We start from the raw sequence: 25,476 nt of genomic DNA on the forward strand, positions 1-25,476 counted from the left end.
TCCCTCTGTGACATGCCTCTAAGTGGTATGTCAAGTTAATAACCCAGAGAGGTGACATTTCCTCCCTGATCACAGCTACTTGCTTATTTTGAACCCAAGTTTGCTTTCTACTTAATCCTCTATTGCAATACAGAAGAGACACCATCTTTTCTCCGGTGGTTGATGGAAAAGTAATTCAGTGAGCTGTTTAGATTATGGGAGAATAAGCATTTCTCCACCACTCCCTGCCGGGTGATCGCACAGCGACAGCGGCCACACAGACGATCCTACGGAGTTTTATGGAGCAGCTGGGCCTCCCCTGGTTCGGTGTCCCTGACTCCTGCACAACCAAGTCACAGCAGACGACACTAAATCTTGCATGCGGATATACTTCAGGAGACAGATGTATAAATACACATTCCAGAAAGAATGCTTTAAGGGCTCTATGGAGCCTTTCTGTCTTAACCCATGACTTAATGTGTTGCCAGCCCACATGCACAGGTGTGTAGTCATGTTGCTGGAACTCAGTGAGCAAGAGACCAAGCTGCCCTAATTGACTTTATGCAACAAACAGAAGTTGGACAAAATGAAGCCTAAAACAATTCGAGTTTTCAAGTTGCCTTTTTTTACAAACTCTTCTCCCTCTTTGGGTTTGTTTAGGACTCCTCGGGCCTAATCAAAATTTAGAGCAGGAAAGAGCTCTGCAATAGTGTGAACAGAGGTTGCTCCGAATCTATAGAATGCAGATATGTTTCTCCTTTTGAAGTTAGGTTCTAGTATACAGAAGACTGGAAATAAAGGCCTGGATCGATTCTCCAAACCAGGGATTGGCAAACTTTGACTATAAAGGGCCAGATGGTAAATATTTTAGGCTTTGCAGGACATATGGTCCCAACTACTCAACTCTGCTAGTGCACAAAAGCAGCCACAGACAATACATAAATGAATGAGCCTGGCTGTGTTCCAATAAAACTTTATTTACAAAAACAGGCAGTGGGCCAGATTTGGCCCATAGCCATAGTTTGCCAAGCCCTGCTCTGAAATATTATTGCCAGTGCAAAGCACTCCCTGCCTATTCTTTTTCTTGCTCACAAACTCTTCTCATAAAACCAGTTACTGAAATCAAGCTGGTAGATTTTGAATCAACTTCAAATCATTATTTTGCTAGGATTTAGACTTCTCTGCTCCAGACTGTGTTCGAGACATAAAACAGCAGCCTTCTCTAGTAATAAAGTTAACCAAATGCCAAGGAACCATGTTTTCTTGGGGAAGGAAAATGTACTTCTTAGATAGGATTAACTGTTAATCATGTTCTTCTTAATTTGAAATATCACCTATAAAACTGAAAGATGAGAGCAAAATATGGCCACACTAATAAGGTGTTTTATTTTAATAAGGCATCAAAACTTCTAATGAGAGAAAATCTTCAAACACTTATTTGGCTGGGTTTGTTATAGGATAACAAACATTGGTATTTTTCCAATCGGGTGTGTAAATATAAGAATACGTGACCTCACGTAGTTCAGGGGTTGGCAAACCTTGGCTCGGAGGCCAAATCTAGCCCTAACCTCTCTTTGTCAATAAAGTTTTACTGGAACCTGCCCATGTCCATTTGAATACGAATTGCCCAAGGCTGCCTTCATAGTGCAGCAGCAGAGTTGAAAGGACAAAGAACAAAGAATGTATGGCCCGCAAAACCTAAACCATTTACACCTAGCCCTTTACTGGAAAAGTTTGCCATATCCCCAGTGTGGGTGAAATCATAGAAGTTCATCTTGTTTGCTTTTTGTTTAATATTTTTTTTTCATGGATAAGAGTATTATTTGCTTAACCTCCTAAACATACTTTCATGATAAATAGAGGTAAGTCCTTACTGGCTGGCTGAAGTCACGCTATCCTTTAATGACAGCAGCGACCAGCCAACCAGACGTTGGTTCTTTGGATCGGGGTCACCACCTCTGAGCTAGTGGTCCTGATGGACCTGTGTAGAAAGGCCTGCTTTGACTGTCCCATGTCTCCTCCGAAATGTGTCCTGGAGGTGCCTGCTTTTTGGCTGATGAGCGTTCTTGATCCCCCCTCCCCCCACAGCTCCCAACCCTCCTACAATTAGAGAAGAGCTCTGCACCGCTTCCTACGACACCATCACCGTTCACTGGACCTCCGATGATGAATTCAGCGTGGTTTCCTATGAGCTCCAGTACACCATATTCACCGGACAAGCCAATGTTGTTAGTGAGTATCGCGCCCCCTATCGATTTCTCTGTTTGGTGACTGTCTTCTGTTAGATGGCAATTCTAAATTGAAGCGTCAAGGTAAGACAAGGAAGGAAAGGATTCACAGTAGGTATTGGCTGCATTTCCTCACCAAGAGGATGATCGCATTCACTTGTACTATACCAGCAGAAATAACGGGCCAAAGAGTGATAAAAATTAGTGATCTCTAGCAGTCCACACGGATGAGTCTTACAAACATATACTTAAGAGAAGGAAGCTGGAAATAAAAGAATACATGCAGTAGGACTCTATTTATACATTCATAATTTAAAGATAAAAAGGAAAACCATTTTGTGGGGCAGGGGCGCCTGGGTGGCTCAGTAGGTTAAGTGTCCCGACTCTTGCTTTTGGCTCAGATCGTGATCTCAGGGTCATGGGATCAAGCCCTGCATTGAGCTCCGCGCTCACTGGGGAATCTGCTTGAGATTCTCTCTCCCTGTGCTCCCCCACCCCGACTCGCACATGTGCATGCTCGCTCGCTCGCTCTCTCTCTCTCAAATACATAAATCTTAAAAAAAAAGTTTTTGTTTAGAGATGCATACATAGGTATAAAAATAATAAATAAAAGGGAGGATGATGGTTACTTCCAGGATGGGAGGGGAGTGGCACCACTGAGAATCAGTATACAGGGGCTCATGGGGTTAACTACTTTCTGGGTGGGAGTTACACGGTTTAGTGAGTTTATCCTACATTTAGTATTACGTACGTCTCTGAGTGTTATTTCACAACGTAAAAAAAAGAATTTAATAAAGTGGATAGCCGAACAATGCCCAATACCACATCCCATTTGGAGGAGAGCAGGCCCGTTGTTTAAAATGTTAGTCATTGGCCCCCACCTGGGAAGAATTTCAGACCTTACCTGAAACACAGAGAGACCCTTCTCTCCCTGGGGCCCATGAGCTCTCTGGTATCAGAGACAGGTTGATGATCTCAGAGAACCCCAGTTGCTGGCCAGAGCGGTGGTAACAAAGCAATCTCACCTCCCTACCTCCACGGTTACTCAAATTGAGTTGAGTAAATGGGAGAGGACCAGAAGATGTGACTTTTCTGGGAAGCAAGTTTGAAACTTCTTTAGCGAATGGAAAGAGAACGTATCAAAGTAGAACAGAATAGAATAGAATAGAATAGCAGTCACTTTTCAACAAAGAAATGTTTTGAATAAATCCATATCAACTGAATGCTTTTATTACATACACCTCTTCTCCCTTAAGCACCCTGTTCTTTCCTAGCACAAGGAATTCTGAGGCACATGATGCTTAAAAAAGAAATTAAATTTAGGATTAATTAAAAGAGGGGGGAAAAAAAGAGGGATGCGTGAAGAACCCCGCCTCCAAGTAACTAGCATTGCCGGCTCATACCAACAAACAGACCCCCCGGCCTCCTTACATCCTCATTTCCCAGGCTTCCTTCCTCAACCCTCTGACCTTCCACTCCCTAATTGGCCTGCCTTGGAAGCCTTTATTAAAATCTTACCATTTTCCAGGAATGCGTAAGGAGGAAAAAAAAATCATGAAATGTTGCTAACTGCTGTGGCCAGCTGCCTGAGTAAGAAGGCAGACATGATGGGTGAAAATGCCTTGGGGGAAATGATGGTTTAACTAAGTTTTGGAAGAGAGTGGGTACATATCAGCAAGCTAAGGGGAATGCCAGGCAGCCACATGATCGGGGGCAAACCTGTGGAGACGGAGAATGGCAAGGCATTTTCTGAGACATTCTCTACTCAAGCCTGGCTGGAGAATTGAGTGGGGAAGGGGAGATGGGGGGAAATGAAGATAGAGAAATAGAACCGGGACTCAAACCCATCTGGGTCTAGTTCCAGAAAGCACATGTTCTTAATCACCAGTCTCTTAATCCTCACCCATAGTAAAGACCTAGACCACAGAGGGCCACTCGGGCCACACGATGTGGGATTTTTCCCCACACAGAGCAGCAGTGCGATCAGATATAGGGTTAGAAGCCCCCCTCAGGCAGTGCTGTGGGGGATAGAGTGGAACAGGGCAAAACTGGAAGCAGAGACATGAACTTGGAGGTCTGTAGTAATTCACAGAGGCAGAGATGGCCAGGACCTGCCAATGGCAGTAGCGCCCACAAAGGTAAGGAGAAGATAAATTCCAGAAGAGACTTCTCCACCTCTGACCCATAGCTGTTGGAAGTGCTGTGGGGGGCAAGTCTAAACAGCACGGGCGTATCAGTGGTTCGCCATGGTTTGGCATCATTTTGCCCTCCTTTCAGGATTTTGGATTCTTCTGGTATTGCTCCTCATCCCTAGTTATACGTGCATGAAGAAATACTAACTTCCCTAAAACCTTTCTTTTTAGTAAGTAATGCACGAACACTGTGTGATAATATATAAAATGTCTACAGTGATGATTGGATGTTTTTCAATATGGCAGCCCCAAAGCCCCAATATGGCAGTTCCAAAGTTACCTACTGCACCAACTCCATTTCACACGCATCCTTCCTGTGGTTGTCTGTTGATACAAAAGGATGCACAGACACTCACACACATCTAGAAATACATTTTTTAGGGACACAAAAGGTAGTGGGCAAAACACAGTTCTTTACCTTGCTTTGTTCACCCAGAATAATCTCTTTTGATTAACTCAGAAATAGCTGGTCAGGGATCATAAGTACATTTGCAAACTCATGATGCTAGGACTTTTGTCCTTTGCTGTATTCTCTTTTTTTGGAAGCAGGTCACCGGTCTTGCCTGCGCTCAAGGAGGGTGAGAATTACATGAAGTTGTGAATATATTGCTGGGGAATCATGGGGACTACCCAAAAGCACACCCACCATAGATGGTTCCGTCTTTCCTGAAGTGTCTTAAAGCGAATTTTTGTGGGCATTGAGACACTACGTAGAGCCTTGGCCTAGACGGGCAGGCCCTGTATCAGTTGGCTTTTGCTGATCAGCCAACAACCACAGAACCGAAGTAGCATATAACAGTAAACATGTATTGCCTGTGTGTTTGGAATCAGGTGGGGGTCTGCTGATCCCACTGACCTGGGTGAGGCTCTGTCAAGGTCATGCTGCATTGGGGCTGCCTCCTGTAGTCCCACATGGGTGCACTCTCCCGGTGAGTGAAGGTGAGCGCAGCGCACGCCTGTAAGGACAGGCACACTTGCACAAGTACTTTGCAGGCCCCTGTCTTTGTCACTTTAGCTGATGTGCTAGAGACCAAAGCAAGTCCCACGGGCGAGCTCAGAGTCAGAATGTGAGGGCCAGCGAGGTTGCTCCGCAAGGAGTATGGATACTCGAGGAGCGAGGATGTGGAGCTGAAAGACAGTGGATGCGCTTAAGAACTTGGACTCGATCCCAGTGCTTTACTCCCCCACCCCCCACCAAATGAAAAGAGGAGACCTAGTGCCTAAAACTTGGGGTTTCTCTGGCTGACTTGGCTTCCATGCTGTTGGCATGAAAAATAATATCAAAACAAAAACATATGAGTGGAGTAGATGAGAAAAGGCCATGCCTACAGAAACCCACCAGCAGCCACACCACTGACTTCAGAGCTCCATTCTCGGTGATTCCAGACACAGTGTATTATTCCCCAAAAGCAGGTGCCACAAGAAAATAAATGGGGATGACTTCTTGAAGGTGACAGACCTTGCTTGTTTGGTGCACACATGTCGGAAAGGCTATTCTTCCCAGGACCAGTGGAAATCAGGGAAACCGCAGGTGCCCATCTGACTGGACACTCTCATCAGCCCATTAGTACCGGGAGCTGTTTGTCTCTTTAACGTCCATTAAACCAATATAGTGACGTCCTGAGGCCTACAGGATCGAATTGTAACAAGGAAAGAAAGAGTAAATGTAAATAAAAAGACAACTGACATGCAAAGACCTTCAAATTATTTTCTTCTTGACTATTATATATATTTATAATGTCTGAGAGGGACCTGGATTTGAATCCCAACTGTGGACCTCACTATCTCCGTAATTTGGGGCGAATTATTCAACGTCCTCTGCGTCTGTTTCCTTGTCTGTAAGGAGAGGTGATGTTTTAACTTTCCATGGTTGAGATGATAAAACTATGGTCTGAGCCCCATGCTTGCCACAGTGTCAGCGCAGAGGTAGTCCAAGTTATTATTCCTGCAAAAATACGGCGGCACTCACCCGTCACCGCATTTTTTTTTTTTAAAGCTAATGTTTTGGGTCATAGGACAAAGGTCAGTCATGAAATTAGTGAGGGTTTTCTACAAAGTGGCATTTTACACATTCTTCAAGTGCCAGGCCTTCCCTGAATGTTAGTCCATCTGTCCCGCCATTTGGAGGAATATCCTTTGCAGATGTTGTTACATTGAATGACGAGAGCCAATAGTAAAACTGTACCGAAAGTTAGAAGACATGGTAGCCCCCAAACCGGCCACAGCCCCTCGTGCCACTAGGAATCTTCGCTGCCTATAGGTCATGGTTCCTCCACTTGTCGTAATGAATTCTAGTTAATTGCCCACAACTGACTTTGGTGAAGGAGAATTAGATAATATCTGTGAAGCTTTTGATCTTTAAAAAGGCTCTCCCTAATCAAATTCATATATTCAAATGCAAAATTAATGATACCATTAATTTTTTATTATGCATTCTTATTAGCAGACTTAGGCCTACAGATGTTAATGAATTGCTTATTAATAAGTAGATATGTATTTAATTTCACAACGTTTTTCATGTTTTTTTCCAAAACCCCTTTCAGTGTGCCATTTAAAATCCTAAACTGGGCCTTTCCCCAGCAGCCTATTTTTATTATTAGCCGAAGTCCAAAGATGCGCTTTTCCAGGTCTCCATGGCGAGGTAGTTATCTGTATTTAATTAATCTTAGTCGATTTGAAAACATTCATGAGCAGTTATTAAACAGATACTATTTTTACAGAGAAGAAGGAAAAGGATGTTCACTTCTGTCCGGTCTGGTAGAAGAAACAAAGGACGTTTGAAGCCATGTGCCACCTCTCCGAAGGGTGTCCGTGTTGCGTAATGTTTTATACAGAGTGTTTTACTGCAAGATAACTGTTGCTATACAAGGCTCTGAAATCCCAAATGTAATTAGGATCTTGTAATGAGCGGCGTTACATAGGGAGATGCTTCTGACCCATTGTGAATGAGAACAAAATGTATAAGATTGAGAAACTCAATTAAGTTTCATTATGAACTAATTATCTCCCACATTCCATTGTTGCTTTAATACTGGAAGCCAAGTTAGAGAAGGTGGATATTGGAATACCCTCAAAGATGATTGAGAATGAATTGGGAAAAAAGTGAGGCTTCATTCCAGGATGGTGCCACAGGTGTCTCGTAAAGAGATGCTTAAAACCTGGTCAGCGACCCCGACACGGTGCGGTACCGAGGCAGAGAGGTCTGGCACTTGGCACCATATGCAACATGTTAGGTGATGCTGGCCCAGGACCAACGCTAGCAACGCAGTGACGGTGTCCTTGGAGACGCCCCACTTGCTCCAGCCGCCAGAAGAAAATGGTCGCTGCTGCTTTCTTGGCGTTTTTAATCAACTTCTCAATTATTGTCCTGGCAGCAGTAGTAACAGAAAGGTAAGCCGCCACAGAAATAGCGAGCTATCGCGAGAGCAAGTTGTCCCAGCGTAGACCTGTCCAATCAAATTTTACCACTCTGTCAACATTTTTGTTCTTTTAATCTTTGAGGGGAAAAAAAATGAGCGACCTCTTCAAAGTCATCAGGCTGGTCAGGGTCCCTTTTCTGTTTGGAAAAGGGTTCTGAAACATTAAATCTCTTTTGTTGGGTTTTAAGGCCAACTTGCTGTTCGTAGCAATTTCAGACATCTGCTTTATGATGTCGCTGAAAGCATTCCCCCACCACATTAAGCCCCGCTTTTTGGTCGCACAGTGATGTAAAGTTTATTGAAACATTTTTACATTTGCTTTCTTTGACCACAATCGTCATTTTCCTGTAACATGTGCAATTAAACGGGAACAGTGTAAACGCAGTGACATCGATAGTGTTCTCATTTGAGTCTACTGAATGCCGTTACTGTGTTCGTCCGTACTCGACTGCTGTTGACAAAGGTCTAGGAATATGAGTGGATTATCCTGGGCAATAGAAAAAGCTCATTGTTTTCGTTTTATTACTGTTGGAAGATCACGATGAAATGTCTAAAGTGAGTTGCAGGCTTCTTGGGGCCCAGAGCTCAGAGTTCAAAATGACCCTTCTTTGGTCGGATCCAAATCTGTGATTTGGCCCTGGTGCTATCCAGAAGCACCGAGCTTATGACAGCTGTATGCACGGTAAAGGTGAGGTGAAGAAGTAGCCAGAGGGAAATGTAGTAGGGAGAGCCCCGTGTTACTGAGCCCCTGGTGGATGTTTTCCTGGGTCTCACACGAGTGAGAATGGGCAGGAGAACAGAGGGCTACGACTTGGGGGAGAACAGGGGGTGGGGTGGGGGTGGGTGGTGACTCAGTCGTCCTGCTCCGTCTCCAACATGAGTGCACACACGCCTTCGCCGCCTTCCGTGAGTCTCCCACGGTTCCCTTGCTTTATGCTGGCTTTGTCAACTCCGGCGGCGCTGCTGGTGAAATGTTCACAGGTGGAGATGAAAAGAGGTGACAGGAAGCGCACAGGGTCAGATCTGACCTTGTGAGTTTGTATGTGTGTGTGTGAGTGTATGTATCTATGACTCACTGGAGGGTGTCTAACGAGACTGTGCCCCCAAGGTACAAATCAGACGAGGTGAAGTTTCACACTTGACGAAAGACTTCTAAGGTTCTTCTCAACGGTGCAGACCAGCAGGAGCGGTGTTTTACTCAAAAGTTGGAGAAGGTATTTAGTGCGATCCAAAGACAGATGTCACGGGGCTGTGAATGTCTTGGAATGCCATGCAGATATTTGTGGCTCGGTAGGGATCTGCACATGTGACTCTCCTACTATAGAAATGTTTTATTAGATTCTCAAAGAGGTTGAGACCAAAGAAAGATTAAGGGACTGCTTCTTGGGATTACTGTAAGGTATAAGTTGCCTCCAGATCAAAAGAACTAACCCTTTGACTTGCAAATCCACTGAAAGGGAGAGAGTGGGCCGGGGGGAGTTCGGAGCCCCTCAGGAAGTGGAGGGACTCAGGCCTCCACCAAGAACTGGTGAAGGAAATTCACCAGAGTCAGGAAACTTGGTGACAGCTAGTCACCAGGGGGCTGGGAAAAGGTTCTCTTAGAGTGGAGATTGATGGGTGGATAGAGAGCAGCGCTGGGCCCAATACCAAAGAGACGTTTTCAGCATCAGCCTGCTGCAAAACGAAACGGGCCTCCTTTTCCCTACATGTTCTTCCAAAAGCATCGTAAATCCTCAGCCTGCCCACCCCCCCCAGCCCACATCCTGCAGAACACAGCCGGAGCTGTGGCCCCGCCACACTAGGGACTACAGCTGGTCCGAATCCCTGTTTGTGCTTTTCTAAGGGCTACACTGGGCCCTGGCTGTCCCGGGGTGCCACTGCTCCCCACTTCTCCTAGGGACAGGCCTCCCGAGTTGGTTAACTGTGGCCACACTAATGCTGGGAAAGCCCGTGACCCTGGTGATTGCTTTTTTCGCTCCCCGGTCAGAAGTCGGGCCAGTCTCTGCCGGCCTCACTCCTGCAGGGGTGAGGCAGTAGAGCTGTTCCCGGTGTCTCATCCTGCTCAGTCGAGAAGACTCTGGGGAACGTTCTCCCCTTGGCACTGACAGAGACCCAAGGCATCAACAGAAATCCTCGAGGCCTTGGAATGCCTCCTCTCGCACACTCTTGTATTCCCACGAGGGAACCCATCCCATCTCTGCCAAGCCGCTCGGGCCTGGGTCTGGGGCAGGCTGAAGATGAGAGGCACAAAAGCGATCGACTATGTAGACATCCGTGGAACCAACTTCTCCTACGTGATTCAGGTCTCTTCTCACCTGCTGTGAGGCTCAGACTTGATGAGATTCCGATTTAACAATCACGCTCATGAGTGTGGCGTAAGGGGGCCGGGAGCTGAGCCTGTGGTGACTTGCGGCTGCTTTCTCCTCACCATGATGCGTCGCGCACGGACACCACGTGCAGCCCGCCACACAGGACTGCCTTGGCTGCTCCCGTGTTTACTGAGCAGAAGCTGCGATATCATTTTCCTGGGGTTTTCCATTTGGGGCACACAGCAGGAATATATAATAATAAATACAGGTCGGCCGCCCACTGTAGGCAGGAGGCAGCCCTCCGGTTTATTAGCGGGCTCCCTCGGAGATGCAGAAGTGACAAAGAATTGTACCTTGTCTGCTTGGCTTCACAGGTCTGTGTAACTCGGCCGACAGCTGGATGATCGTGCCCAACATCAAGCAGAACCACTACACAGTCCATGGTCTGCAGAGTGGCACCAAGTACATCTTCATTGTCAAGGCCATCAACCAGGCGGGTAGCCGCAGCAGTGAGCCTGGGAAGCTGAAGACAAACAGTAAGTGCCACGAGCTCGGTAGAGCTGTCGCCTCCCTTCTGCTCTCCTTTCGGCCGCCTCTGTCCCCCTTTCTTTTCCTTCTGTCTGCCTCAGGCATCGTCGACAGGCCCGAGGAGCAAGTCAAGAGCCGGGGCGGTGGGGTGCAGTTGGCATCAGACGCCTCTGGGGTCCCCAACTCTCTCGACCCTTAAGGGCTGTGAGTCCATCCACTTCTCTGCATCGACTTCAGACCTGCTCGCTCTTCTAACAAATAATCTGGAGGGGTTCTTGTGAGAATTAGAACAGATGTGTGTGTGTGTTTCTATTATATATAATATATAAAATATATATTTATGCTTTATATATTTATAAATATTTATTTTATTTATATATATTTTTTATTTTATTATTTATATAAAATTTATATATCATATAAGATATATGAATATAAATTATAGAGAGAGAGACCCTGACAGGTCGCTGGGGTGCTGCAAACGACAAATTATTTTTCCATAACAGAAGAGCAAATTAGTAACTCTTTCTTCAAGAATTCCTTACTCCAGATATCTGTCTAGGTCTATGATTCTCAGAAGCAGTTCTGCTCTCCCCACCCCCAGCCCCCCAGGGACACTGAGCAATGTCTGGAGATATTTTTGGCAGTTAGAACTGGGGTAGTTGCTACTGGTGTCTAATGGTTAGCAGCCAGGGATGATGGGAAACACCCCACACCCCACAGGACACAAGGAAAGATCTGGCCCGTACATATGTCTTGTAACACTGTCGTCTCCCTCGCTGTCTCTGCCCACATGTGTTTTCTTTTATCCTCTCTTTTTTCTTTACTATTTTTGATCTAGAAATATGTTCTATAACATGGAATTTCTTTGCATAGGACCTCCCAAGAGAAAGCAAAGGGGAGTGTGTCGATATGGGACCGTGTTAGACAGTTGCCCCTAGTCACTGGGGACCATTAACTGCTTTTCCAGAAGAATCCTCACTTAACGCAAGTCCTCGATTTCAGCAGCCAAATAACTTCATTATACTCCAGGCATATGAATTTCAGCCACATACATTTAGGTGTGAAGCTAATTTCTCCCCTCAGTATTTCTGCTGGTAAAGAAGGAAATGTTTTTAGAGATTAAGTAGGAGAAGAATTAGTAAATACATACACTGAGGTTAATTGTGTAGAAAATGTCTCTGAGACATCGAACGCGTGCTTCATCAGTTTCACTGAAGATATCGCATTCATTTCATGTAGACAGATAATGTCATCTTCTATTTCTAGACATGCGATTATTGAACAGATATTATCAACTTGTACACGAGGAGTCAGCGGACTTTTCTGCAGTGTGCCAAAGAGTAAAGATTGGAGGCTGTGCACATTAGATGGTCTCGGTCACCATCCATTCTTATTCACCCCTGCCACCGCAGAGCAAAAGCAGCCATGATTACCCATAAATGAATGGACATGCTTGGGTTTCAACAAAACTTTATTCACAAACACACGCAGTATGCTGGGTTTGGCTTGCAGGCTGTAGTTTTCCAAACTCCTACATGCACGATATTACAATGAATTGAATTCTTTAGTAAAGTAAATGGTTAATTTGGCCCTTGAACTAATTTGTCCTCATTGAAGCAAAAGCCTTGAACTTGGACAGAGTAGGTGATGGTGCGTTTGAGAAACACATCTGAGGCGCAGGTGGAATTTGCTCGCTGAGGATGCAGGGGTTGGGGTTGGGCCTGACCTAAGCTGTCAAGGGGCTACTCCACGCGTGTGTAGGTGAGGGTGTGAGTTGAGGCGAGATGGCGTACATCTCCCGTCTTCATGAGGCCAGTCTTCCTGACTCGCTTTGCCATTCTCATATTCCTTGCTGGATGAAGGGCAAGCAGCACACGGCCCCCCCTCTTCAGTGACGGCTGCCTTAATGAAACCACCCCCCTCCCCGGTCTGCCCATTAACGTCCACTTGTTTTATACACAATCTCTTCCAAAAACGGAAATATTTTAGGCAAAACAATCTTCATACTCTCCTTGCCTTAGTTCATACTTTATCCCTAACAGTTGCTGGCATGATCATTTCTGAGGACAGCAGTGTTTCCCAAGACAAGCTGAAATTCAAACTCAGCATGTAACCCAGCAGCTCTTAGAGCCTCTGACAATGTCCATGCCTGATCCGCCCTTGGAAGCTTTTCCTCAGCATCCTCTTTAAGCTTTTCTGTGATGTGGACAGAAATCTAAAATGGGTCAGCAGACGATCCAGCCTGCCAGTCACATCTGGCTGCCTATTTTTATAAATAAAGTTTCATTGGCACACAGCCGCACCCGTCCATTTCCCTCTCGTCTCAGGCCGCGCGCTCTGCAGCAGCAGTTGGGTAGCCACATAAGAGGCCACATGGCCAGCCGAGCTGAAAAGATCCATCTGGTCTCTTATCAGAAAGATGTGCTGACCCCTGTCCTAAGAGAAGGGATTTGACAGGTGTGCGTGTCGTGTTTGTATCCAGGTGACGGCTAGAGATCCTCTGACCCACGCGGACGTGACACAGCACTCATTGCCCTGCGCTCTGCGTGCCACTGTCTCAGCCGGGGTCGTGGATTTCCCCAGCCAGTGCACCAAACTCTGTCCGCTGGCTGCCTGAGGGCGGGCCTAGCAACTGCGGCCGGGGCCGTGGCCATGGCCGCGGCCGGGGAGGGGAGTGGCCTTGAGACAACTTGGTATTTGCATGATCTCGTAACTCATTTCATGCCTTTTAACACCGATGTGGTGTCGAATGCCAGGCAGTCCTCCAGGACCGTGTTACATTCTCAGAGAAGTAACAGCTATGACAAGACGCTCAGGGGTGACTCTGCCAAGATTTTCTAACAGTTCGATCTTCAAAACACAAATATGTATTATATATATATATAAATCTTAAAAATTACATAAAGAGGGGCGCCTGGGTGTCTCAGTCATTGGGCGCCTGCCTTCGGCTCAGGTCATGGTCCCAGTGTCCTGGGCTCAAGCCCTGCATCGGGCTCCCTGCTCAGTGGGAAGCCTGCTTCTCCCTCTCCCACTCTCCCTGCTTTGTTCCCTCTCTCTGTTGTGTGTCTCTCTCTCTGTCAAATAAATAAATAAAATCTTGAAAAAAAGTTACATATAGCGAGATCTTCAAAACACAAATGTGAATAATGAAATACAGGGGGATTTATTTTATGTATATGTATGTATGTACACACACACACACACACGCACTCAGGAGTAGAAAACCCAGGTGTTATGATCACATTTTTTTCCTCATCTTGTTGTGGGCTGAAAAATGCACATTTTTATAATCATTCTGAGTTCATGAGACTCATTTGTAATTTGCAACAGTTTCAGAATTATGTAAAGCCTTTATGTCAAAATCTGCAATCTTGATTTCTTTGGCTTCTGGTCTGTAGTGTACTGAGCGTGAACCCCATTTTAAGCTGGATCGAATATGGGAATGGTTAAAAACGAAGTCTTCATTTTCTCCTTCCCTTGGGAATGCTGTTTAGCCACTGTGTACCAGAGCTGCTTGTGTCCAGCTGGGACCCCCGAAGATAGCTTCTACTACATACCGTGGTTAACCCCGCCCATGCTACGGTTGAATCTTTAGCCACAGCAACTCTAGATCCCCATCTCAGAACTGACAGGCTGGGAGTTCATGAAAGCAGGATCATGTTTGTATTCAATATTTTACCATGTTCTTAAAACCTGATTCTGAAAATACAGTATTGGTCATGTTGAAATAAACGGTCCTCTTCTTCCTCTCTTTGTTTTTTGTAAACTTGTTCCCAGGCCAGCCATTTAAACTGGACCCCAAGTCTGCACATCGAAAGCTGAAGGTGTCCCACGATAACTTGACGGTAGAACGTGATGAGTCATCCTCTAAAAAGAGCCACACGCCCGAACGCTTCACCAGCCAAGGGAGCTATGGTGTAGCTGGAAATGTGTTCATTGATAGCGGTCGGCATTACTGGGAAGTGGTCATAAGTGGGAGCACATGGTAGGCAATGCTATCTGTTGTCGTCCAGTTACAAAAAGCCACATGTCATTCTGTACTTTGTCAGAGCACTAACCCATTCCAGGGCCCGTCTTGCAGGAAAATATGCAGAAAAGCTTTTTGTGTCTGTTGTTGCAACAGTAGTGCTGCGTAACGAGCACCCCAAGACTTGGTGGCTTCAAACAATAATCATTCATGATTGCTCGCTCTCTACACCCTTGTGTGGGTCCGCTGCCAAGGCTAATCTCGGCTGGGCTTTGCTTTAAGCTGTAGATTGGGTCTAGGTCTCTTCTTTGTGTCTCTTCAGCCTCTTCGGCCACGAGGGCTGCCCGTGTCACGTCTCTCTCGAGCCCGAGAGCACAAGCACAGCTAGGCCAGCCCATTCCAAGCCTTTGCTTACGTCACTGTCTACTGACTTCTCATTGGCCAAAGCCAGCCACCTAGCCATAGCCAAAGCCAAAGCTGGTGGTCTAGGGAAGAATCTCTCTCCCATGGAGGTGAGAGGAAGGAGCGAATATCTGCAAAACCATCATCTAGTCTTCCTTTCAGCCAATAAGCAAAACAGCTTGCTTTAAGTGCATCCATTTTTTTTTCTTTTTTACTTACTGCAAGTTGAGTTGATTGAGTTCCGGTCCCTAACCGAGCTAGTATGCTAACACTGCTCTTCTACGCCTTAAAACACGAGTCAGCCGATGACGGCCAGCGGGCCAGACCTGGCCCTGTGCCTGTTTTGGTAAACTAAGTGTGTGGGAACACAGCCATGCCCATTCTTTTCCACATTGTCTGTGGCTGCCTCTGAGCCACACGGCAGAGTTAAGCAGTTAAAATAGAAGCCTGTGGTCCTCAAAGCCAAAAATATTAACTCCCCAGCCCTTTATCAAAAACGTGTGCCTATTCCTTCTCTAAAACATTACTCTTTATCATCTAAAGAGAATGAATTTCTGTTGCCTTGTATGTTTTATGACTCTAGACGGGGCCGACGACTGGAAATAGTCCAGAACGGAGGGGCCGAGGCAGTGGGCAGTCGCTGGAAACCCTTTCGAATAGTCTGTTAGGTCCAGCGCCATGCCTTCCGCCTGGCCAGATCTCGAAAGCGGGGGGGTGTCAGGCAGGGTGCGGTGTCTGCGTTGGAATGAGCCAGCCTTTGCCTGGTGAACCTCACAAAGCTTACCTTGTCTATTCTGTGAGCCACGAACTGTCCCCCTTCCTCTGGCTGGCTGGCTGACAAACACCTGTTCGCTCCTGCTCTTTTATTTGTGTTAACCTCGCCCTCCTCTAGCACAGCTGTGGGCCACGCATGGTCTAAGCATCCTGCAGATGTTCACTCCTTCATTCATCTTAATAGACCCCAGTGGTAGGCGCTAGAATCCCCCATTTACAGATGAGATGACTGGGGCACATGCCCGTTAGCACAAGGTGGCAAAGCTCACAGGCGACAGAGTTAGGAAGGCCACAGTCAGGGCGCAGGCTCTGACCCAAGGCTTCACAGACCTTTCTGTGACAGGCTAGTGAGCCAGTGTTGCAGTTTGGCAGGCCAGATGATTTTTATCCTGACGACTCAGCAATCCGGTTATAGTGGGAGAGCAGCCGCAAACCGTGTGTCCATGACTGGGCATGGCCTTGCGCAAATAAAACTTTATTTATAAAAACCAGCAGAGGGCCCAATTCGGCCCGTGGGTTACAGTTTGCTGATCTCTGCTCTGAAGCACCGTGCTCTGATTTTGAAACCTAATTAGTCTTTCGGGCGTACAGTGGTATACTTGATGAGCGATAGCTTGCTAATCCTTGCTTAGAAAGAAACACCTCCCAACTGCATAACCCAAAACGAGGAGTATCATCACAGTGTTATGTTTGAGATATGGAAGCTAAATCATTTATTGTGTCTTAAGTCCCTTATGGTGTTGGTACAAAGCCACTGAGATCTAAAAAGTGAAACCATAAGCTTGGGTGTCTCCTTTCTCCCCAGAACGGTACCTATGTCGGCCAGGCAAGGTTTTCTCCTGTTGTGATCCTCGGAATTCTCTTGGCCCAGAACATTTTCCTGTTCCAACATCCTGCCAGAGGATGGAGGACAAATCCTTCCGCCCCACTCGGCTCTGGGCCAGATTTGGCATTTACAGTTTTTAGCGGCACTGGGGCAAGATAAAAGCCCGAAGGAAAACACGATGAATTTTTCCAGGTGCAAAGGAGCAAGCATTTCTAGTTAATTAATGTGCTTGTATTAATCTGGGATAGACTCCAGTGTCTAAATAATTACAACCCCATTAATAATTATTTATGATAAATGATACCCGATCATTATGATCTCATTCCCATTGATGAATGGTGAGGGAATTTCCAGCAGACCCCTTCAGTTATATAAACACAGATCAGTATTACCTTGAAAACACCCTCCAGATGTCAAAACCAACTCAGGAGAGGGGGAAAATCTAAAATTAATTGCCACACTTTGGATCTTTACACACCGGATTGTGTCAGCTTCAGAAAAACATCTCATGGAGAAAGGAGTTGAACATTTCCTGGGAGGTGTTCAAGGAGAAGGGGTGACCCGTATGATCAAATGCTTGGGGCACCTTGATTTACACCAGCTAATGACACATCCATTTTCTCATGAAATATCATCCTGACTTTCAATTAACGTATATGTTACGATCCCTGCAATTGGGGCGTGTTAGCATTGCTCTGAGAAACATAATTTTTATACTTCGTGAATTCTCCAAGTGTCACTGCGTAACTTAATGGAACATTACCTTCTGCCCGCACCTTTCAAGCTCAATGGAAATCCGTACATCGTTTTACAGATTAATGATAACATAATGGTATTTTCCTTTGCTTAATGGGCTATGCACAGAGTTATTTTCTTACTCTCTAATGCTGTTAATGTGCACTTGGTGTTTTATGAAATGGTGTTAACTCACCGTGGGTTCACGTGAAGACGACTGGGCCAGAAGTCAAGGGGGGAGGGGGCGATATTCCGGATTCTGCTCCTAATTGTAACCTTCTCTGTGTTTTCCCATCGCTACATGAAGGCAGTCATACCTGCCGCAGCTGCTTCATAGCAGGTTCAGTGAAGGTTCAGATGGGAAATAAACGTCAGAGCCCTTTGGTACAAAGTAAAAATGGTGCCCAGAAACAAAAGGAAACAATACAAACGTGGCTAATTTTGTTATGCAAATGCAGGTTCCACAGTATCTGAAAATGGAAATAGCGTCTGTGGGGCATAGTGAACATCGTGGGAGACCAATAGTCCGAACGAAACCTTTCCAAAGTGTCTCTCTGGCTGGCTGCTGTCTGGAAAGAGTGTTTCCCCCACCTCTTAGAAGTTCTGGATCTCAGGCAAAGCCATCACAGGGGCAGAACCTGACCCAGCCTCCCACTGGGAAAGGAATCTGGGAAATGCAACCCCAGGATTCTCCCCGGGATGCAGAACCAGATTGGCCGGAAAGAGGAGAGGAGGCCAGGCTGATGGCAAGCAGGCTAGGACACTAGGCTTTCCTGAGGATGGAGTCCCTCCTCTTTTTAAATTCAGTGATAGCATGTTCTGTTCATTTTTTTTTTTAACACAGCACTCTTAAAGTGATTGTATTTTAAATCCAACTTGTTGTTATTATTTTTTTAAGAATGTAATTTTATCAAAGACCAATGGAGTTGGTTTTTTTTTTTTTTTTCTCTGCACTGGGTAAGGTACCCTATGTCAGTATCGGCTTAGACTGGTTTCTGCTCTAACATATTAAAGGTTGAGCTCTGAGTCATTTACTCTTTATTAAGAATGATAGGCTTTGCTTATCTTAATCACCAAAATCCTGCAAATGTTAGGGAGGCATACCTCAGCAGGGTAAAAAAAGATTAAGGAGCTTCGAAGACTGTAGAAAGAATTCTTAACTTTTTTGAGCTGTTGAGAGTATATTTGGAGTAACTGGGATATTCAGAATTTTTTAAAATGTAGTAAGAAATGTAATCAGAGGGGCTCTTGGCAGTGATGAATCACATACTTTCTGGTGAGTCATCCTAGGTTCAAATTCTGATTCTGAGACTTCTTAGTTATGTAACATTCGGCAAAGCTAATAAAACAGCAGTTACCCAAGATTCCTTGCTGTGCCTTGTGCCCCAGATTTTACACATATTCTTCCCTTTACTCCCCAGAATCACCCTCCGAGATGGACGCTGTCTGTGTCCCTGTGTTGTAGATCTAGGAGAGGACAAGGAACTTACGCTGGAAGTGAAAACCATTCTCCACAATTACCTGTTGCAAACTGTACTTGAAGTCATGGAAAATGACAGACATGGGGGTCAGCCGAAAAATTCGAAGTAGGTCAGAAGGAGAAGTCTAGGGTTGTGCTATTCAATATGGTAGCCCTGAGCCACATGCAGTTAAGTTAAATCATTCAACTTAATTAAAATTAACTAAATTTAAAGTCTGGTTCTTCAGTCTCAACAGGCACAGTTCAAACATGTGGCTCATGGCTACCATACTGAGCGGGGCAAAACATTTCACTCATGCAGAAACTGCTATGGGACACCACTGGCCTAGAGAATTCATTGTGTGGGCCATGATGCGTGTAAAAAACAAATAAACAAAACCCAAAAGGCAGCGAGGCACAAAGTTCTAATTCTCTTATAATGTCCGAACTAAAAATAGGAATATGAGTTAACACAGCGGCCCATGTCCGCGCACTGTGTGTTTGGGAGGAAGGTGATGAGGAACACTTGTGTTAGGGCCTTTGCCAAGTTTTCACTGAACAATGAGCAGGGAAAACAGCAAATCATGTTTTCATGACCCCTGAAAACCAGAGAAAAGAGGTAGTGTCCATATGCAACCCACCTCATGGTTTTTGCCGTCGCTGTTTTGTTCATGCAGGTATGCCATTGGCCTTGCTTACAAATCGGCCCCGAAGCACGAGTGGATTGGAAAGAACTCTGCTTCCTGGGCGCTGTGCCGCTGTCACAATAACTGGGTGGTAAGACACAATAGCAAGGAAACCCCCATCGAGCCAGCCCCCCACCTCCGGCGCGTCGGCATCCTGCTGGACTATGACAATGGTTCCATCGCCTTCTACGATGCTTTGAACTCCATCCACCTCTACACCTTCGACATCACCTTCTCGCAGCCTGTGTGCCCCACCTTCACAGTGTGGAACAAGTGCTTGACCATTATAACTGGCCTTCCCATCCCAGACCATCTGGACTGCACAGAGCAGCTGCCGTGAGCACCTGGCCACGGGGAGCTGCTTTCTGGGTAATACAAAGGGTCTTGGCCACCATTTCAGGGACAGAGAAAGCACAGGCTTCCAGAGTGATTAAATGTCGCCAAAAAGCGTCCAGAAATATCAGCTAGGATAGGACTTGAAATAGGCGATTCTCCCCTTTTACTGTCTTTTGTATTAAGTACACGCTTTAATAATTTCTTCAAATTTTTCCTGTATTTGCAGGAAAATTTATAGATTATTTATAAAAGAAACATAACCGGAATTACAACTCTTAGACATTATTTGGTTTTGCACATTAAGAGGCCCAGAAGTTTACCAGCTCTTTACAACAACCTTTGTGTCATCACGGTCTGTGGGCTTGAGGAAAAAAAAATCTTTTATAGTTTTGTATGTTTATTCACCTCCTCACATCATCGTATCTCATACTGATCCCATTGTGGGTCCTGTTGCCTCAACAGTGCGTAACAGAATATGCAGTTACCTTAAAAATAAAAAATAGTTTCGAACCTAGTAGGGCAACAAACGGGCTTCCTTAGTCTGCTTTATTTTGAAGTGTTTTCAGTGTGATGTCAAAACCATCTTGGATCAAGAGGGAGAGTGGAAAGAATTAACTTGGGAATCTGCCATGGCCCAATCTTTAATCGCCCTCTGATGGCTGGTGGGGTCACGTTGGACAGAAAGGTTCTGAAGCCTTTGGCCATGTGTGATCTCACCCTTCCCAGGATTCAGGATTCTGGGAGAACATTAAGAATGAGCTTGCCATTAAAAATAGTCACTTCGAATCCTACTGATGATTCAAAACGTCATAGGCTGATTTGTCTTTGATCAGCAGTAGGATTCTTTTTCATGACCTAAATGTATTTCGTTCTTCCTTTTAATAGTTTCTTTAGGCCTGTGACATCGCTTACTACATTTAATAGCTGTCCTGTCTCTCTTTCCCCCAAATCATTCTTCTTTTGTTGCTGGGGGTGAGGAAATTAACGTTTTCTGTTACAAATGGTAGTACCACTTTGAACTGACTTTGCTCTCCAGGACATCAACACAGGGCCCTGACTGTCTCTACCACGTCCAGATATGACTCACCCCCAAATACTTAATATTTATAAGTTGGTAATGACAAGGGACGTTGCATAAAGTACTCTTTACTAGTATATGTGCCTCAAAAGTTATAAACAGACTTTTATTAAACACATCTCGAAAGATGTAGAGGTCCCTCTGTATTCTAGTATAGTTCACCATAGAGTTGTAAAACAAAAAACAAAAAAACAAAAAAAGAACAAAACAAAACAAAAAAAAAAAAAACAAAAAAATCAAACTCACCATTCCCATGCTGGAACCCGCTCATAGAACCTGCTAACAGAATGTCAGGTGGGATTCTTGGCCTGCTGATCTGGTAAAATGGAATGGTCCATGAAGCAAGGCTTTCGTAAGCAGCCCTTGGACTTGGACCGGGAATCCAGCATTGGTTCTATCTTGACGAAGGGTGTGACATCTATAACTCATTTCATCTACTAAAATATTTATCTGAGCTACTGAGTTGGCCATTTTGACTGAACGGACTGATGGATTTAGGCATTGTTTTTAGCAATTTTGTTTTTAACCAAATCAACGCATTGTCTCCCTGAGATCCGTCCATAGACCCGCTGTTTCAGCACGGCGCTGTGTGAGCCCCAGCCTAGACCCCATGGGCTGTGTCACGCCTGCTTCTGTCCTCTTCACCCCCAGAAGCTCTCCTTTTTCTTAACAGATAGAGTTTATATATTTACTATATTATTTATACCCAGATGAATATTTTGATAGCTACTTAGGACAGTTCCACATCTAAAAGATGGACACCTCAATGGAAAAAAGTTAATCATTCTCTGGAAACTTTTTTTTTTTAACGGTATAAAAACAACGTGTATTTGCCTTCCCTGAACAAACTGAAAGGGTTGTAATTTTTACATACTGTTTTTGGTAGCTGGATAACGGATATTTTAATGCACTTTGTACACTAACAGGTTTTAAATAAAAGGGTCTAAAACTCAGCTTCTGAGTTTTTTAAAATCATGGTCGCCAGGTACCAGTAAACGCTACAGTTTGCCTTATGATGTTAATGTAAAGCATTTACAAGGACAATATTTCCATGAATATAATGTTTTTCAATACAAAGAAGTTACTACTCGAATTTTCACTGCAAGCCATTTAGTTTCTGTTTTGGCTATTTTTATAAGGACAAGAGGGATTATGTTATAATTTGGTTGTGGAAGTCTCACTCTTTGCTAACTTAAAAACCTTGTGGATAGCAGCAGTTACTATTTCCATGTTGTCATATTTACAGGAGAATATGTATATGGTGAAAGGCCACAGTGTTTACCTTCATTACTGTAACGATGTAGAAAAGATTTCCATGTGGATTTTTTTTAAGTCTAAAAAATGCACGCCATAAACATTGCTGCAGTACAATTCTTTTAAGTGGACCTGGGTCACAGTATTTTGTTTTCGAGGTCCTGACTTCATAGGAAGCATTGTGACACAGGGGGAAAAGAGATGGCAGTGCCAGTTACATTAATACAGCCAAACTGATGTGGCACCAACCAAGGCTGCCAGGTCTGATGTCGTGGGTGTGTGAAGAGGGCTGTCGCCGCCATCTTGAAATTCTGTGTAATATTTGAATGGGGGCCTGCACCTTCGTTTTGCGCTGGGCCCCCAAAATTCTATAGCCAGTCCTCATAACAGAACTCAGAAACAGGGTACCTCTCTTCCTGGTGGATACAAATGAAGAAACCTGGATCCAACGTCAAGAGTGGCTGGCCATATAATTCTAGTAGGAATCCAAATGGATTAAGAGGAGAATGGCATGGGTGAAGATGTTCTTCCCAGCTTGAAAAAAAAGAAAAGAAAAGACTTCAAAAACTGACTGCAAATGTTGGTGAGGATGTCTGCTGGAGAAGAGAAAATGGCCTGATGGCACATGCGCTAGTTGATCGCGGTACTGAGATAATTGACCCTAAACTTCCCAAGAACTGAACCAGCGCTATCCGGTGAACGGGGGATTCTGTTTTGGCTCCACGCACCTGTGCGGTGCCTGAAGAGAGACACACGTGCACGCTCGCCTACCGGTGCTGTTGGTGTTGGGAAGTTGATGATCTGGTCTACCCTTACCAAATGTTAAAAAGGAGACAAAGACCACGATGATGGGGGCAGGAGGATGTGTTTGAAATTGTGCTTCTCAGCGAAGGGGCGATTTGGCAATGTCTGGGCGAGGGTGCTATTGGCGTCTAGTGGGTAGAGACCAGGGATGTTGCTCAACAGCATCCGGGCAAAATACCAGTGGTGCTTCGGGGGGGGGAAACTTGATCTTTGGGGTTCTTCAAAGCAAAACTCTCACAAATATGTTTTACTGTTCCTGTCATTGCTTCAATGCCCGAGAGCGAAAGAAAAGGGGACACCACTGCAAAACCTTCACTGCAGTGGCTCCTTCACTTTAAAAAATATATATATTTACAAAACCATGGTAAAAGCCTGGAATCTGGAAAGCAGCCCCAGCCTGTGTCAGTGGGAATGTGGGGATTGGCATCCACGAGGATGTGGATGCGATCGGCTTAGCTGGGAAATGCCAAGCCGACTCTGTAGGCCGCTCCTTTCACCCCAACACACGCAGCCCCTGGTACTTGCATCAGGCTGCCACGACCTCGGTCCTGACTGGTCTGGCCATTGCTGTTGATTTCTAGTTCAAAATAAAATCCTTTTTGTGGTTCCAAGGCCCTCTGTGTCGCCTCTCTCTGTTGCCTTTTCATCATTGTGTGTTTTCACGCTCATTGGTTCCACACGTATTTATTCACCATCTGCCGGGCTTTTTGAACTACTTTGCGACCTAGAACGTTTCCTTTTATTCCACAAACTCCGACCAACTATCCCACTTCTCTCCATTCAGAACACAGTTACTAAGCTCCAAAACAGTCCTTAGGAAATTCTTTTAAAAGGGAAAAAAAAAAACCAATAAAGGAAACCTACACAGGAGTGGAGAGCCAGAACAAGAATGGCTTGATTTCGAGTCTTCTAGAAGGCTTGGAAGAGGTGAGGACAAGGGGGACTGGAGCAGAGGAGTGAGGCTTTTCACAGTGGAGGCTGCTACACGCCCAGTGGCCGGCCCGTAAGTCTATCCCTGACCCCATCCTGTGGCTCCCGGGACTTGACTTTCTCTCGTTAGGGATACAAGCCCTTTCGATGGAAGTCAGCGTGCTGCGGAGTGGTCGTGGGTCTGCGGCGCCGGCACCACCTGCGAGCTGGCGAGTAATGCCCGTTCTCCAGCCCTCCCCGCCCCCCCAGGCCTCCTCATCAGCATCTCCGGGCGTGGGGCCAGCAGTGAATTCGAAGAGGCCCTCCCGGGGACGCGGATACTGGCAAACGTTTGCGAAGCGAAGCTCGGGAGGGTTTTATCCGGTCCCCTATCCCCTGTGAAAATGCACTTACAGCCTGAAGTGTGTTTTCAAGGTAATGTGCTTTAGAGACAGCATGATGTAAGGCGGTCATTCGTAACCCGGCAGAGCGTTAAAATCGCCTTGTTTACAAATGCTGATTCCTGGGTCCCCTGCTGGCAGATCAGGGCTGAAAGAAGGTTTCGAGGGTGGCCCGGCTCCCTATCCTGTTGTCTGAACAGATCCTAAAGTGCCGCCAGCATTGGCAGCGGGTGGCGGAGACAGGGCTCGGCCCCTTTGCTAAAGAAGTCAGAGAGCGAATTACTTGGGGGTTTTGCAGGGCATACTGTCTCTGCGGCACCTGCTGGAGTCCGCAGCTATGGAGTGAAAGCAGCCCTAGAGAATATGTAAATAAATGGGTGAGGCTGGGTTCCAATAAAACTTTATTTGCAAAAACAGGCATGGCGCTGCCTTTGGCCCTCAGCGTCCTTTTGCCGCCTGCTACTGTAACAGATCCAGTACTCGACTCACCACGGTGCATTCACGATCCCCTCTCCCTGAGGGCTCGGCGGCGTGGCTCTGGGCCTCTTAGCTCTCAAGTCCTTTCCACCTTTGAATTACATCAATTCTGAAAGCACAGAACTCGTGGAGTGCTCGTGGAGTCACTGAGTGCTTAAGACAGGGCCACTCCAAGGTTATTAGAAGATTTTTTCAATCGGTAGAGTAGGGTGTGTCAGTTCTAATGATTAGCGTTCCCTCTTTCATAATTTTGGGTTGAATCAGCCCTTCTCATAAGTGACAGGTGTGGAAAATAGATTCCCTTTAATAAGAGTTTTGAAGTACATTTAATTTGAACTTTTGGAACTGAACAGACAGCGCTGTAATTAATCACCTTTCAAAGTCAGCTTGAAGGGCATGCCAGACACTCCAGAGAGTGGCCCGCATCTTCCTCTTTTTTTAAGTTATTATTTTTAAAAATACACAAGTAGACATGTTGAAGAAGATAGTTGCTTGCGATGATAGTAGGAGCATAAAAAGGGAGACGTGTGCAGCTTGCAAAGTCCTCCCTTGAGTATCATTCTTGTGTGGGATGCACATTCAAGAACAAAATTTAAAAATGGGGTTAAGGCCTTATGGAAAACTTTTCTTGTAGCTGTCCTATCTTAACATGGGCAATTTATGGAGAGGAATTCAGGTCTCCCTTTGGATCTTTTTCAGCCATGTTCTCC

At 45.5% G+C, this 25,476-nt stretch overlaps 1 protein-coding gene across 5 annotated transcripts in view; it reads left to right on the forward strand.

Moving 5' to 3' along the window:
• MID1 (midline 1) overlaps positions 1-23,590 on the forward strand; it is a 340,262-nt gene extending 316,672 nt beyond the window's left edge. For all 5 annotated transcript variants that reach the window (XM_047716064.1, XM_047716062.1, XM_047716066.1 and 2 more), the window contains exons 7-10: positions 2,068-2,211; positions 10,502-10,663; positions 14,436-14,643; positions 19,499-23,590. In XM_047716064.1, coding sequence (XP_047572020.1) covers positions 2,068-2,211; positions 10,502-10,663; positions 14,436-14,643; positions 19,499-19,847 — 863 coding nt within the window. In that variant the 3' untranslated portion in view covers positions 19,848-23,590. The remainder of the gene's footprint in view (positions 1-2,067; positions 2,212-10,501; positions 10,664-14,435; positions 14,644-19,498) is intronic.
• Positions 23,591-25,476: the final 1,886 nt, after the last annotated feature.

Source organism: Lutra lutra, chromosome X (assembly GCF_902655055.1).
Source record: "Lutra lutra chromosome X, mLutLut1.2, whole genome shotgun sequence".
NCBI lineage: Eukaryota > Metazoa > Chordata > Mammalia > Carnivora > Mustelidae > Lutra > Lutra lutra.